Raw genomic sequence first — 17999 nt, forward strand, 5'->3', positions numbered from 1 at the left:
TGTGTGCCTGTATGTTTTTTATTAAAATTTTAACCTCATCCTGTGTCCAGGTCTGCCATGTTATAGGTGGGTTGTCATCTCCACCAAAATAGGAAAATCATGGCCCTCCTGGCTACTCTTTAAGGGCTGCCAGACCCCACTTGGAGAATCACTGACAAATTATACTACTCTGAGCTCAATTTACAGCACAATTACTTAATTTTCTGCTGTGACATCAGACTACTACAGCAGAATCATTTAAAGACATAGTATCACAGTGTCTAACCTGTCACATAATCACTAGGCATGTTTGAATCTGCTGAAGTAGACCTTTGTTATAATAAGACATATGGCTGATTAGTTACATAATGATTTATGGGGAGCAAACAGAGAATCCAGTGGCTTTGCAAATAAGTTGGGAATTCCACTTTGTCTTTGTCAAATGATTTATGGTATTTCAGTGAACAAACCATGATGATAAATAGTGTGGTATAAGCTCTCGTCTTGAAACCACACAGTGCGGTTAGATTATACAGTGTCTATAGGAAAGTAAATGAGTCTTTACCTACTGGCTGGTAGCCCTGCCTTGTGGGACCACCAAAAGGATTCCTGCTGCCAAACGAGCCACCGTCAATGGATCCGTATGACATTGTGGATCTGTGTCTTGGTGCTCAGTAAAATAAAGGTGTTGTAATCTGTAAAGAACAAAAAATGTCCAGTTACTGGGGCTCAGTAGTGATTCTTATGGATGGAATTAGTTTCATATTACTGTATCATATATTTGCTACTACATGTCATGGAAGATAAATACATTGTGTCAAATACAGAGGCCAAAGGATGGCTGTTCAGATGTATCAGAGCTATAAACCATAGTGTTTGGTATGAGGAGGCTCTGCAGACTTGTGTGGTTAATTGGGTCTGCATGTCAAACAGTAGTCTCTATCAGCACAGATGACACAGTGCGAAAGGAGCGGGATATCTGTGATGCAATTTAACTCTAGCACTTGTATATGTGCATACATCCATAGACATTTTCACATTTCAGTGTGTAATAGTGTGATAGCCTCAATTAAGTCCCATGTTAGACAATGGCTGTAATTATGGCTTTAAACAGAACTCTTGTGCTGACAGGATTATGCATTTGCATCATGTGAGAGGCATGCAAGAAGTGTAAAACGGTTAAAATAAGATCTCAAGAGCACTCAGACAGCACAGAGCCACAAGAATGGCATATACACACCTTAAAATGTCAGCATCCAACTTTTATACAGTGGACTTGAGATTCCACAACAATATTACAAGGCATTACAGTATTATTTTCTTATACAGTCTAAAGGGGGGGTAAAAAGCATTTTTCAGGTTAAGGTTCAGGATCTGAGGCATTATATTAGATGCATATACATATATATTATAGAGTGAATAAAAATAATGAATTAGAAAATATAAGGAGTGGTGAGAGAGCTCTCAATTGGTAGTGTCCCTGAGGGGGGTCAGGTCTGTGCCACAGAGGACACAGTACATGAGATTAGTTCTGCCTCACGGCCAAATAATCCAATTCATTTTTACAGAGTAGGAGGATTAATTACTTTTGTCAGCCAAGAAACAACTTCTGTGCTTCTTGAATTTGAGCCTGGCTGGTGCGCTACTGGCGCCACTCTTACAAGCTTCGCCCTCGTTGCCTCTCACTTTTTTTCCTCCCTCTCACTTACACATAGACATGCAAACAGCATCACCCCTCCTTCTCTTTTCACACACACAAATATGCATATGCCTTCTTATTAGCATTTGAAACACTGAACCCATCTGAGATTCAGATCCTAATGCCAATAATTTAAAGTACTTCTAGAAGTTTATAGCTGAATTTAAGTCTTCTTTCTTTCTGCATATTATTCAGTTGTGTGTGATATTGCCATTTCTTGGTATTATCTTCACCTAGTTTTCTATTTCTCCTATTCATATATGCTTTCTGTAAGTTGTGTCAGTCAGCTGGTTATTGCATCCATGAAAATTCAATAAGAAATCTATTAATGAAATGTAATATGTCATTACAAAAATGTAACCGCATTGCACTGCACACATTCAGTTCTTAAAGAGAATGAGAGGAGCTGAACACAGAAGTCACATTTCACTTAATATTATGTAGAGTAAAGGGGCTTTTCCCCAATACTCTAAGCAAACTTTATAAATACACATATTGAAGACAGTGGTGATTCAAACTGAAAGTAGCTCTGTGATGGACAGGTCAGTCATTTTTAAACTTGAGCAGTTCATTAACTAAGGTTGATCATTGTGTCACTCTCGATTAGCTGCTTTTCCATTCTGATCCTGATGTACAAATCTGTCTGAGCCTCACACATAGGGTGTGAGATGAAAAGAGGAAGGTACACTTTTAATGTAGTAATGCAATTGATGTGTCAGTGTTTTTAGTGATTAAAATGGCTAATTTGAACAATTCATTTCTAAACTGCTTCAATAAACCATCCATCCGCTTTATATTACCAACATCTGATGGCCTGTCAATGCTGCATCAGTAGCTACATGCTGAGTGAGATACACCAAAAATATGTCTTCACCATTACATAAATGCCAATATACAATATCTAGCACGTCGCTTTCATGTCATCTAGTATGTCGAGTTCATTATTATTATTTTTTGCATTTTAGTTTCTACCTGTTTTAAAGCACTGCAATGTCATAGCCTTTTCATTTCAAAGCCTGGAGCACAGAGCCAAAACAATAAAAATGGTTTAATTGTCTAAATGATGGACAGCACAGTAACACAGCAGGTAGCATTGCTGCCTCACAGCTCCAGGGTATCTGATTTGATCCTGATCTCGGGTTAGTGTCAATGTGGAGTTTCCATGTTCTCCTTGAGTCCATATGGGTTCCCTTCAGATTTTATCCCACTGTCCAAAAACATGCAGGTAGGTGGATTGACATCGCTAAATTATATGTAGGTGTTGAACAATAGTGTGAATATGCGTGCATGACACCCTGCGACGAACTGACATCCCATCCTGAGTGAATTCTCCTGCCTTGCATCCAGTGTTCCCAGGCTATGCTTGGCATCCATCGCAACCCTGACCAGGATAAAATGGTTAACAAAAATGACTGATTCATTTATTTATTTAATCTATTTTGTACTGTAAATTATTACTCATCGTCACACTGGAATGTGTCCTGAGATGTTATTTATTTATAAATAAAAAATTATATTTATATATATATATATATATATATATATATATATATATATATATATATATATATATATATATATATATATATATATATATATACACACACACATACACATATATACACATATATACACACACACACACACACAGCTAAACAGAGGGTATGATTTATTTCTAATTCAAATGTACACTGCATTAAATTGCCATCCTGCATTATTTGTGTGAAGAGTCAAATTATTTGTTATTGGCCATTTAATATGATAGTACATTAGCATTATAGGAGGGTAATTAGTCAAATTGAAGGAGATTTCAATTCTGTGATTAATAAATTGAAGTCAAATTATGGGTTCAGTTATTTATATAAGATGGACATTATCAATCGTGAAATAGTAATCACACTTTCATGCAGAGATGATGCAGATAAATATGGAATATGAGAGTGTGTTTCTTTGAGAGCAAGAAGGCGGCAGCATTAATTCAGATATTAATACTTAGAAATGCTAAGTGACAATTATAGATGTTCATAGTAGTCATATATTATATGTACCCTACTGTTATGCATTAAATACATTGTTTATAAAAATTTGCATAATTTTGTTTAATTATCTAAAGCGACAGAATCCAATCAACATATCTAGCTTTGCAGTTAAACATCTTGCTTAAGGGCCCAACAGTGGCTTTTTTTTGTGTTTGTTTATTTGGTTTTTAAAAATGTAATGCCTTATAGTGTCAATTGCAGGACCTTAACTTGTAAACAACCACTGCCAAATTACAATAAATTAGATTTGATTTAATATGATATAGTAAATATGCAAGTTGATTTTATGTGCATAGAAAAAGTTAGATATTTCCATGAGAAAATTCAACTCTGTAAAGCTGAAATAAAGCATGAGAACAGAAAAAGGAATGTGACCTCTCTATGGAATAATGCACATAACTCCAGCTGAGTTAATATTGTAAATATGGGTGTGTTTGAAGTGAGCATGCTGGTTAACGGAGACAGGGAACAGAGTGTGTGTATGATCAGACAGGCTCGTGGAAGCCTGGCAGTGCTAAATACAGCCATCAGAAGGCAGTCAGGATTGTGAATGCCCTTAGGGGACTGACAGAACGCCTCATCACTTCCCCTCATTCTGAATTGGTCCCCTCATCTCCCATTATCACCACAGAGAGGCTTAGCACAGCATGAGGGAGCACAGGCACTGAGTGGAAAGAAACCGCAGCTAAAGACACTGCCAGAGCAGCAGAAGCAGCTGCATCGACTTCTTATTGCACACATGCAAGTGCACTGGAAATGTACTTCTGTAAGTATGTACACATAGTTTAGAGTGAATGCAGTTATTACAGCAATGCATGCAAATTCTAATGCAGATTAAACAAGATTGCTGGACAGAATTGTAATAGTTGGACTAGAACACGTGTCAAGCTAACACAAAAAGTGTCATCCTGGTCTTATCAGATTTCTGGGGCTTACCGGCAGAGGTATAAGTAAGTCATGGCCACCGCTTTTTCACCTCATGGGCTTGGTCATGTACATCATATATAAACTTGAATATTGAAATATGACTTTTCAAATCAATACGCAACATCAGCTATTACACTGTAAATCAGTAGCCTTTTTGTACATGTGTGTCAGCCTGGGAAATCCCTCTACATGGCCTTCACAGGACTGAATGATGGTGCATTTTCACATCACTTGACCGCAAGCATGATCTACTTGCCTAAACTTTGGTAACACTACTCAGTTTTACAATAATGAGACAGTAACGAGTGATATTTGGAGTTAAACATATAAGTCTGACTCACCATCAGGAAACAAACTTATTTCAGCACCAAACAACACCAAAATTGCAATTTCCTGTTGTTTTACATTTTCAGCTTATATCTGTGGTATCCTGGTAACACCAATAATATGGTCACACTTTGATATTTTGTACTATACACTGATCAGCCTTAAAACCACTGACAGGTTAAGTTTATCTCAGACCAGTCAGAGTGCCCATGCTGACCCCTGTATACTGCCGCAGCACCTATAATGGGTACATGAGCATCAGAACTGGACCATGGAGTGATGGAAGAAGGTGGCCTGGTCTGATGAATCACGTTTGCTTTTACATCATGTGGATGGCCGGATGAGTGTGCATTGCTGACCTTGGGGAAGAGATGGCACCAGGATGCACTATGCCAAGAAGGCAAGCTGGCGTAGACAGTGTGATGCTCTGGGCAATGTTCTGCTGGGAAATCATGGGTCCTGGCATTCATGTGGATGTTACTTTGACACGTACCACCTACCTAAATACTGTTGCAGATAAAGTACACGCCTTCATGGCAACAATATTCCCTAATGGCAATGGCCTCTTTCAGCAGGATAATGCACCCTGACATCCTGCAAAAATTGTCATGTTCCTCAAACCATTCCTGAACAAAGAGTACAAGGTATTGACTTGGCCTCCAAATTCCCCAGATTTCAATCCAATAGAGCATCTGTGGGAGGTGCTGGACAAACAAGTCCAATCCATGGAGGCCCCACTATACTACTTACAGGACTTAAAGGATCTGCTGCTAACGTCTTGGTGCCAGATACCACAGTACACTTTCAGAGGTCTTGTGGAATCCATGCCTTGACAGGTCAGAGCTGTTTTGGTGGCACAAGGGGGACCTACACAATATTATGCAGATGGTTTTAATGTTATGGCTGATCAGTGTACACAATGGTCAGACATTGGTCACACCCAAATGTACACTTTCCTCAAAGTTAGAAGCACATAATTGCATAGAATGTCTTTGTATGCTGTAGAATTAAGATTTCCCTTCAGTGGAACTATAGGGGTTGAAACCTGCCCCAGCATGACAGTGTCGCTGTGCACAAAGTGAGGTCCATGAAGATATGGTTTGACAAGACTGTAGTTCTGAAAACTTTCCAGAACTGAAATGTTTCCCTTTTGCACATCTCAATCACAAATAAAGTTATAGCAGTAAATTCTTCTCTGTTTTGATAATATAATGGCATTTTGAGAGTCAGTATCTGTACTGAATTGATTAAGCAATGTTGCAGCTGCACAGCTATGCAACAACTCATCATTCAAAGCACGTTGTTCACCAGGAGAGAAAAGCACACAAAGCTAACACATTTTTAGAAGGACTGACATTAGACATTTACTACTGTATTTGTTAAACCTGCCCCTAAAGTCTAGTACACGCTACAAGATTTCCGAGTCACCAACTAATTTTGGTGCTCTGAGACTGCTCATGTAATATGAGCTGCTCTGTGACACTGTTTTCTCAGGCAGTGAGTGACTGCTGAGGCTTTATTTTCATGCAGGTTTAATTGTCTCAGCATTGAATCATGTAGTGTGAACCCCTGTGCAATTAAAGTTGTGAAGTGTAAAAGGGTTAACATCCATCCATCCATTTTCCATACTGCTTATCCTTCACAGAATCGCAGGGGAGCCTGGAGCCTATCCCAGGGCACCAAAACAACCCATCAGAGGGTACAAACGCACACACAATCACACACTGTGGACAGTTTGTTAATGTCAATAAGCCTACACTGCATATCTTTGGACTGGTTGAGGAAACCCCCAAAGCACAGGGAGAACATGCAAATCACACACACACAGGGTGGAGGAAGGATTTGAACCCCCAATCCCGGAGTTGTGAGGCAAGTGTTCTAAACACTAAATATATTAAACTATTTTAATATATTTAAATATATATTTATGTTTTCTGAAAAGTAGAGATCAGGTTTAGCCATTTCCATAGTTTAGCAGCAGCAACATCCAGTGAGTTTTCCCAGAGAGCAAAACAAAAGACAGAGCAATAATATGATTACTGAGGTTGTAATCCTATCATTGCACCTTTTCAAACATCATAGGGTTAGTAACATTAGTAAAATAAACAATGTTGTATACGGTACATTTCCTCTCACACAATTACAGAAGCCCCAAGTGGCAATGTATAATTTATTTTTTCTTTCTTTCTTGTTTTCTCATGATCTCCATTTAATTTTCTCATGATCTTTACATAATAAAAGTTGTTTTCTTGTGATCATGACAATCAAAAGCTTAGCACAATCCCGCAGCATCATGGACGAACAAATTAATGTTTACTTTAATCAGGGACTCACTCAAGCAGAAATAGCTCTATGTCTGTCAGTGATTGACAACTTCCACATTAGTGTCCGACACTTGAGAAGGGAATGCCCAGTTCTCTTAATGCAGATATAAAGACCATCTCTATACAGCGGGCAATTATTACATTTATGATGGCAATGGCAAAGACAGCAACTTGCATGCAACACCAGTCCCATTCACAAGGCACAAGATTTTCTTGTGATAAAACTACATCGAGAAAAAAAAAAATTATTATGGAGATCACAAGAAAATTAAGTCATGATCACTAGAAAACAAAACAAAAAAAAATAATGCATGGCTGCTTAGGGCTTCTATACACAACATGCCCAAAAAGTGTGTAGGACCTCGCGTGCACAAGTGCGCAAGATCATAAGCATAAGATAAGCCCCAAGATCACCCCTTCACATGAGCCTTAAATCATGAACCCCTGTGTGCAGACTTTGAGGCACCAAGCCAATTACAGCTCATGGCTCATTTCTGGGTTCTCACTATACTGTGAACAATGGATGATCCCTCACAGATTAGCAAACCTCTCTTAAAACTCATTGATCTAGGCCACTGGCCGAGACATGGTGACTGGCCTACAAGATGACAGCCTGTCCCTCAGCTAATCACTTTGGGAAAAGGGGGGGTGACTCACCCAAACAGGCAAGACACAGGCAAGGCCCTTTTGTTCTCTTACCCAGTTCACCTTCGTTATCACGGTCTTTATCACACCGGGCACACCAACTGCATCAGGACACCTCATGTATTCAAAAAGACCAAGGACTGCAAGAATAATACAATAACAACTGAAGTTGCCCATTTTCTTCTACATGTTAACCTATAATTATCATGCTTATAACCACAAATTTGCATGTAGACATTTGATTCTTTAACATGCCGGAGTATGATTGATTATGGATATAGGTGCCTGATTAATTATTAGTAATGTGTTAACAATGGCCAACATATGTGTCTTATTTAGTGTGTGTGTTCCTTGAGTGTTTTGCTGAAAGATGACAGTAAGGAGAATGTTGTTAGGTGTAGGTACCAACAGTTAGGACTAAAAGTTTGATCCACACTCTATAAAGGAAAAAGAGAAGGCATGAAATTATGTGACCACAAAGACCATGGACTGAGTAATATCATGGGCGGAGAATGTAGCTACACCCCGCCCTATCTTCATGATGATTGGAGCAAAACCTTTTGTGTTCGTCCCAGCTCGGAAAAGTTAAAACCCTTGGACACCATGGAAACAATGAGTTCTCTTCTAGCAGCACTTTCAAAAGGTACTCCCTAATCAACATCTTCAGGAGTCCGCTTCAACCAACATCTGCAGAAGTTCTCCAATCAAAATCTTCAGGAATTCTCTTTACAACTAACACCTGCAAGAGTACTCTGCAATCAACGTCTGCGCAAGCCGGTTCCTGCAAAGCTTCCTAACTCTAGTCGGGAAAGAACCAGAAGGACCACTGCCGAGCTCCTCAGTCAGGCCACCTACAAGACTCCTCTCCATTCACCATTCTGATTGGTCTTGCTAGATGCTGCTCAAAAGCAACCAGACCGCTGATGAATCCCCACCAACCGAAATCCCTTCTACACCATGACGTTCCAAGGGAATCCCCCATCTAGAGCAACGTCAACGCAAGCACCTCGAGGTCACAGTCGAACTGGTGTATTTAATAGAGCCCTTCTAGAATGGAGTGAAAATTAGATTAATTGCATACGGTGTCAAATTAAGGAGCCATTCATTCTCCGTCAAAGATATTTTCACCCCCTTTGTTTGTGTGTTAGATTAGTCTCTGTGTATTAGAGTAGTTTAATAAAGTCTCTTCTGATTTTAATAGAAAGTGTCTAGTCTATATTTATGATTTATTGTCTTAAGTTTTCTGATCTTATTACTGTGCTCATAATTCGTGTTTAACATCAGGATATTATTACCGGTGGCCACGGGATTAATATCCCAGCTAGACTTAAGATACATTAACTTAAACTTATCAGTGAATGAATAGTTGATCAGCTGTTGAAATATTAAGTTTGCACATTTCCCCATTTTGAACTCAACCTAACAAAAGGAAAAGCTAATTTTTCCCTACAAGTGGTAAGAATTTCAATAAAACAGTTGTTGGATTTTGTTCAATTTCAAACATTAACCATTCCCTAGAACTGTACCTTAACCTTCATAATGTTTCCAAACAATCTGATTTGTCTAAATTGTTATAAATTTGTCAGTGTGAGACCCTGTTGAGCAACAAATTATCATTTTCTTTTAAATGCAGGCATATTTCAGGTTGACTGCCCACTATTTCACTCGTTCAAGCTATTCCTCAAGAAGTCATTGCTCAGAGCCTTGACAGCAGAACACACACACACACACACACACACACACACACACACACACGAATTGCCATGTCATCTAAAAAAAAAAAACTCCTGTAAATTATTGATACAAATCACCCAACTCTCTTGGAAAAACAAACCAGCCTCCTTTACCCTCCTCTACCACCTCAATCCATCACCACAGCCTAAATTCTAATGATGAGCTGGTAAAAAGTGATTCATTCTCTATAGGGCAGTGGTGGCTTAGCGGTTAAAGGTCTGGGTTACTGATCAGAAGGTCGGGGGTTCAAGCCCCAGCACTGCCAAGCTGCCACTGTTGGGCCCTTGAGCAAGGCCCTTAACCCTCTCTGCTCCAGGGGCACTGTATCATGGCTGACTCTGCGCTCTGACCTGAGCTTCATAACATGTTGGGGTATGCGAAGAAAAGAATTTCACTGTGTTCTAATGTACGTGATTAATACGGACTCATTAATAAAGTCATTTTTAGCATGCACAATGACCACACAAACATTAAAACATCTGAATGACACAGCAGGCTTCCTTAAAAACAGGCTAGAGGTGACGTTTGAGACTTGTAACAGTGCACAGTAGTCAGAGATCTTATGAATGCTCCGTCAAGCCTTAAAAAGCACCATTTACACAATCAAACTGCATTGGCACCATTTATGAGTCACCCCTCAATAATTATTCAGAGAACACTCTGAGATGTGGTTGTGTTTCAAGTTTTGTATTCAATTCATGCAGCTATACCCGACACACGCACACACACACCTCCAATAAAAACAAACTTTGGCACAATAACAAGCAAGCCAGTGTAACAGACTTGGTAATGATGACAAAACACAAGAAGTCAGATCTAACTATAATCTCATGCTCAATCTTGGACTCTCTTCTGCAGTGAATTCCTATCAGAGCAGGAACTAAAGATAGCTCTGCACAATTTTTGAAATAATTTGAGAGTAACAAAAGACATGGGCATACATGAAACAGAACAGACTTCAGTCAGGGAATGATCTGCTATACGTTTTTCTCTAGTCCATGAATTCTTATGTACAGAATATTTTAACAGAATACACCTAGTAGATAAAATCATTAAGATTATTGTGCTAATGTCTGATCATACTAGTAAAAAGGTATGCCTGAATGTTTCTAGCTGATTTTATGTTAGTTAAGATAAAGTAGGATAATTTGTTCTTCAGTACTGACATGCATCAAATCCACACAGTAGTTATGTACTGATTGTGAGTTAAATATTCTGATGAAATGTATATTTTATTAATGCGTCATTAAGATGCAGTTGCTATGAAGTACTGTGTTTGATAAATATGACAACCAAGCACTAAATTAAAACAAGCACCATATTAACACTAAGTAAACAGGAAAACAATTAAGAAAATGTGATTTATTCATTTATTCAATTATTTATTTATTTATTTATTTTATTTTATTTTATTTTATTTTGGGGGGGGGCGGGGGGTGGGTTTAGGGAGGGTTGAAGAACTCCCCTAACCGGGCCTGAGTGGCACAGAAGAAATGCAGTGAGCAACATTCTGAGAGCAGTGATAAAACTAGTGTTGCTAACCCTACCATATTAACTGGGAGACTCCAGATATTAGTCAGTCTCCACTTGTTCTAAAGCAAACAAAGAAAACAAACAAACAAACTCTCACTCTCTGTGTGTGGAGAACACCTCACTATTTATAGACTGTTATGTAAAGTGCTGTACAGGGCTGCAGCAATGGAAACACCAGACCAAATTCATAGCCTGCCACCCTGTAGTTCAATATTTGAACAAAATCATGAAACTACAAGTGTTAAATGTGATTTTCTGTATTAAATACAAAACTAACAACTACCTGATGGATTTCATAGACCCTAAACTCTTTCTGCTTGACTAAAGCAGACCAATGTTCAGTAAAATTAGTCCAAAACCAGCCGATGTCCCAAAACTCAAAATAGCATATACACTTCCTGTTTAAATTTTAATGCATTCAAATCCCAACAACTTTCACTGTCAAATGCATTGTAATATTTAAAATAATAATATACAATTTTAATAAAAAGCCATTAAATGATTCCATTTGGGGAAAAATCCCTGGGAATTTGATCATGCTGAATTAGTAACCCTATTTAAACCACCAGCTAATAGAAGCTTCCAGCCCATTTGCACATCATATAGTTTTGGTAGATAAGGGTTAACTATGGCATTGGTAGGTGTATTGTTGACCAAAAGTGTCCCAACGGTATATATATATATATATATATATATATATATATATATATATATATATATATATATATATATATATATATATATTATATATATATATATAAAAAATCTAAACAAGTCCAAAAATCAACCAAACATACCTAATGTTTATACTAATACTTATATTAATGTGGCCCAACTGTAAGATATAGACTTACAAAGGCTGAGCTGTGGAAGTGTTCAGAAAGCCAGATTCAGATGAGTTCAGGACCAAATGAAGGTGGTTCAGAACTGAGCCAGCTCTTATTTCTATCTGGGAATCACCTGAAGGGCAAGACTCTCACTACAGAGCTGATTCAGGCAAAAACACCTCCTGGGAGGAGGCAAAGTCGGTCTCTTATTTTTACATCACTGTCAGTGGGAAGCAGATTTATAGATTGGACAGACGGTCAGCCACATGAACATCAATAAAATTTAAAACACAGTCTGTCTACATGGTGAGAGGAGAATTCAGAATGCACAGTAACCTTCAATTGGCAGAGAAGAAAGGACCTTGATGATTTCATTTGCTTGAAAGGAAAAAGGTGATCTGCCACCCATTTAAGTCAATCCTCAGTGATGGATAAAAGAAGAGATTTAATTAATTAACTGACGGATTGATTGGTTAATTATTCATTTATTTGTTTATTTTAATGTAACAGGTTTTGGATATCTATGAATGTGCCATTAATTACATTACAATAACAAAGTCAGTTATGCCGCTGCTCTCTGTAATCATATACTTATTCATTAGCATGTCACTGAAAAATATTAAGTATTCTATCTAAATGAATGACAAATTATATCATTAGTCACCACTGTCTGATTTGTAACCAATGAAAGTAATGCCATTGCTGCTAGTCATGTGACATAAATGACTACATCTCCCACCTAGTACAGTAACTTCATCGAAGGTGGACCTCAACAAATCAGAAAGGGGGAAAAAAAAAACCTTGTGATTATTAATATTACCTTGTAAGTATTATTCAGTTCACATTTATATGCATATTTAGTAGCAGGAACAATCCATGTCAAATGAAAAATAATGTACATTTTTAATTACTATTTTTCACCTTGGCTTAGTATGAGCAGTTTACCTCTGGTGGTGGGCCACCTGTTATAAGCACCAAAAACTGTCAATAGTTTTGTGAAGTTTTTGACCAGAAAGCTTAGCTACAGTGCCTTCAAGTAATATTGACACCCTTTGTAAATATGAGAAAAAAAGGCTGTGAAAAATTGCGTTTATTGTTTAACCGTTTGATCTTTTGTTAAAACAAATTCACAAAAATACTCTGCTCTCATGGATATCAAACAATTGCAAACAGGTTTATCCAAAAAATATATCTTTGTTAAATATAGGTGTTCAACAATTATCGGCACCCCAATGAATTCATATGAGAAAAATATATTTGAAGCATATTCCCATCGATATTTTAATATTTTTTTTTAGTACAACTGGGTGACTAGGAACAGGAAAATGTTCAGCCATGACTTCCTGTTTCACAGGGGTATAAATATAAGGTAACACATAGGCCAAATTCCCTTAGACATTCATAACAATTGGCAAGACCAAGGAATACAGCTGTGATGTGTGGCAAATGGTTGTCGAGTGTCACAAAATGGGAAGTAGCTATAAGAAAATAGCACTAGCATTGAAAATGCCCATTTCTACCATCAGTGCAATAATAAAGAAGTTCCAGTCAACTGGAAATGTTATTAATCAACCTGGAATTGGATGTGTGTCTATATTGTCTCAGTGCACTGTGAAGAGGATGGTTCGAGTGGCCAAAAAATCTCCAAGGATCATAGCTGGAGAATTGTTGAAGTTAGTTGCATCTTGGGGTCAGAAAGTCTCCAAAACTACAATCTGAAGTCACCTACATCACCACAATTTGTTTAAAAAGGTCTCAAGAAAAAAGCCTCTATTCTTATCCAAAAACAAACTCAAACGTCTTCAGTTTGCCAGACACTACTGGAACTTCAAATGGGATAGGGTTCTATGGTCAGATGAAACCAAAATACAGTTTTTTGCCAATAAACACCAGAGGTGGTTTTGGTGCACCCAGAGACGTAGCCATATGAAAAAGTACCTCATGCCCATGGTTAATTATGGTGGTGGCTCTTTAATCTTTTGGGGCTATTTTTCTGCAAGACCTGGACATTTTGTTAGGATACATGGCATCATGGACTCCATCAAATATCAACAGATATTAAATGAAAACCTGACTGCCTCTGCCAGAAAGCTCAAAATGGGCCGTGGTAGGATCTTCCAGCAGGACAATGATCCAAAACATACATAAAAATCAACACAAAAATGGTTTTCTAAACACAAAATCAAGGTCCTCTTAGTCCCCTGACTTGAAACCCAAAGAAAACCTGTGGGGTGAACTGCAGAGCAGAGTTCACCAGCGTTTGAAGGATCTGGAGAGATTCTGTATGGAGGAATGGTCTCAGACCCCATGCCATTCTCCAACCTCATTAGGCATTATAGGAGAAAACTCAGCTGTTATCTTATCCACTGCAATCCTGGCCAAGATAGTGAATAAAAATATTTGAACACAAAATGTACTTTTAGAATATAGTATGCAAGTGGTTTTGGACATCTTTGAGTGCATGATGAACGGTGTGTGTATGTGTGTGTGCATAAAATTCAGATCAGACAATAGCTTCTGGATTGGGCTTCTACCTTTTAATTGAAGCAGAATTCAGCCATGCTTTCTCCCTGTAAAACATGCCAACTCCTAACACACAGCAGTGCATGAAGTCATGCCATGTATATGTATCCATTCGCATATGGCTAAAGCCGCTGTGGCGGCCATTCTCACTCATCTGTGCTGAACATGGCTATGGAATTCTCCCTAAGGGATTTTAAAGCTGCTTTAGGGTTGGAGTTTGAGAGAGTTTCTTTGAGTACTGTCTGGCTTCAGTCAGGGTTGAGGACAGATGGCCTACTGGACATCCATGTTGCAGCCTTCTGGTTCTCTCCAACTGTCACATATGTTTCCCCCTGCAGCAACTGCTTCCTGGTGATGGGTTTCCCACAATCTAATATACTCATCCCCATGTACCTAGCCCAAACGCTATGTGTAAGCTAAAATGCATGAAGTCACACATTTAGGGAATCATAAACACAATGTCATTGCAGTGCCTAGGATCAAAAATACACTTGCAATAATGAATTCCTTTTCATTAAAAATGGTTTATCAAGATTTCATAAATCTAAGACTTCAGAGATCATTACTGAATGTCAACAAGCATAGAAAAATGTCAATTTCCACTCTGAAGTGCAAGTCCTATGTGGGTGCTTCTGCAACTACGGTCACTTTTGACTCCACCAAACTGAATTAGAATTTTAACCATCAGAGTCTGTAATACATATAAAAAAGGTACACAAAATTTTAATTGGGAACATGTATATATACATACACACATGTTTATATATACACACACACACACACACACACACACACATGTTCATATATATATATATATATATATATATATATATATATATATATATATATATATATATATATATATATATATATATATATATATATATATATAAACTTCTATGAAAAAAATTTCAAGGCTTGTGCAACTTTGTAAATACTAATATTAAAAAATAATTTTAATAATGCCATGTAAAATTTAGACAGTAACCTTTGATGGCAAATGTTTTCTTACACACAAAAGATAAAATATTTTGCTTTTTATTCAAATGTGTAAATCATCTCTAATTAAATGTTAAAATCATTTTTGCAAATAAAAATCTGAATAATAATTAAAATAAATCATTGCTGCGGTAATGACATCTGGTGTTGTTAAGGACACAATGTTAATGGTACACGTTAATTTAACTTTAACAACAGGCTAGTGTAGAGAACAACAGTAACAGACAAAAGCAGAAGGTATAACATGTGTCAAAGATAGTAGAGGTATTGCAGTAAAGAACTGATTTTCATTTTTCAAAAATATTATGGCCTAAAGTTGATGTGGAACGAATATTAATACTACTACACCAACACAAACCCATAACACAAACAGCATCTCACCACAACATTACATTCGTGTACCCAGCCCAAGTCTCAGTATCAATCTTGGATGATGCCTGGATAAGGGCCTATACATGCTCCTTTTTTTTTTTTTTTTTTTTTTTTTTTTTTTAAAAAATCACATTGATCAGTAATTATTTTTTATGTCGAGGTGTGTAATGGCACTGTGTTTTATATTTATCAAGCATACTATGACAAAGCTTAACAGAAAATTTCACTGCTGGGACTTAAATGCTTGTAGCTGCAAAAAAACCCATATGCGGATTTTAGAAAAAAAAATGATTAACTGACAGCTATAAATAGTTCAACACGATATTCATTCAGGCTACGAAGTCACTAATGGTTATGCTGTGAGCTGACGCTCCACTATATGGCAGATGGTACCATAAGTTTTGTATGAATCATGTTTTTTCTCTAACCCATCCTACAGTAGTCCCTAAACCATCAGAAGATCATAACAAAAAGAATGTTAAATTTAAATACATCTAAAAGAGATGTATACGTTTCTTGAGAAAGTGTCATTTTATGATATGCTAAAGAACCCAGGATAATTTGGAGCTTGATTCAGGCAAACCAAGTCACAAAAAAAAAAAGAAAATCCATAATGATTAACCCCAGTTTTACATCTTTAGAATCAGAATTTTTTTTTTGTCACAACCACCAGCACAGTCAGAGTGACCCAGATAAACCATGCCATCTCTAGTGGATTTGACATGCCAGTTGATTTCAGCAGCCAAAGCTCCTCCGAGCAACCAGAAGGGAATCATACAGTAGAATGATTAGCCTGGAATTGTAGCTGCATGCAACTTTGTCCTCTGGTGTTGCGGACATTGGACATTCATGTATCAGTAGACCTGTCTAATTAATATTATATATAACCCATGGTGATATTTCCAAGCCCAGTGTAGCATCATTACAGACTTTTCTGAAATCTATCACCAGTTGGACTCACTGTGACAGACTATGTCGACTCATTTTCATTTTCAATGTGCTCCAACAGTTTTTTATGCAGAGCTTGAATAGAGCTTGTCATATGAGCCAATGTATAAATTCACATTATTTCATCCTATTTGGAAAATAATTTGCAGGTGAACAGAATGTAGCGTCTCTCATTAACAAACTGTTTGGCTTGCTTGCTTCCTAATGGCTAAGGCTTTTTCATGCACTATAATATTGTAACTCAGTCAGTTACAATAATAAGACATTAATTAATGCCTTATATGAGTTCCTTAAAATAATTATACCAAAGATTGATTAAACTCTCAAATCTGATTGGTGTGCATTATATTTGTATAACAGCATGACTGACAGTAGTTTCAGCCATAACAGGAATGATAGGTTAATATTAATGTGCTCACTGTAATACGTTATTGTTTCTATAGTAACAGCTCATTTACAGGGACATGAATGGCAGATACTCTAAGTCTAGTAATGGATTTAAAAAGCATGTTGTGTTTAACAAAGAAAAACCTGTAATCATTGATGATGGGAAGTTTTTTTGCTAGGAGACATTTATTTAACAGTTACTGCGAAGTATGAAAGAGAGAGAGAGAGAGAGAGAGAGAGAGAGAGAGAGAGAGAGAGAGAGAGAGTTTCGCCCAAGTATCAGAGAGACTGGCGCATGCCAGTCCACCTATCGGCTGGCGTTTGGATTGTGGGAGGAAACTGAAGAACTCAGAGGAAAACCATGTGGACATGGGGAGAACATGTGCAACTCCACACAGACAGCAACCCAGCTGTCATAATAATAGTACAATTTGAAATTGTTAATGTCCTGAAATGACAGGATTTCATCTAAAAAGCCAAGGAAGGAGTCCTTAACTCTATTCGGTTTGGATTGATTTATCAGGGAACATCAGCAAATAATTTTTTACACGTCTCCTCGTGTTAAAAATCTTGCATACGGACAACAATAAAATTACCCCAGGATGAGTGAGTTTCTAGCGGGTTGTATTTTCTGCAAACCCAGAGGTTTGCATCATGGGGTAATATGATCACGCTCCATTCACAACATGGTGTCCATGTGGTCGAAGAGCCACTGGAGTAGAGAAGAGACCTTGGC

General features: G+C 37.6%; 1 protein-coding gene across 1 annotated transcript in view; it reads right to left on the reverse strand.

The window, feature by feature from the left end:
• tsnare1 (T-SNARE Domain Containing 1) overlaps positions 1 to 17999 on the reverse strand; it is a 104257-nt gene that overhangs the window by 73139 nt on the left and 13119 nt on the right. Inside the window, exon 2 of the mRNA XM_053634489.1 lies at positions 545 to 674. Within this exon, the coding sequence (XP_053490464.1) occupies positions 545 to 629 (85 nt within the window). The 5' untranslated portion in view covers positions 630 to 674. The remainder of the gene's footprint in view (positions 1 to 544; positions 675 to 17999) is intronic.

The sequence above is a fragment of the Ictalurus furcatus genome, chromosome 1 (genome assembly GCF_023375685.1).
Source record: "Ictalurus furcatus strain D&B chromosome 1, Billie_1.0, whole genome shotgun sequence".
In the NCBI taxonomy this organism is placed as follows: Eukaryota; Metazoa; Chordata; class Actinopteri; order Siluriformes; family Ictaluridae; genus Ictalurus; species Ictalurus furcatus.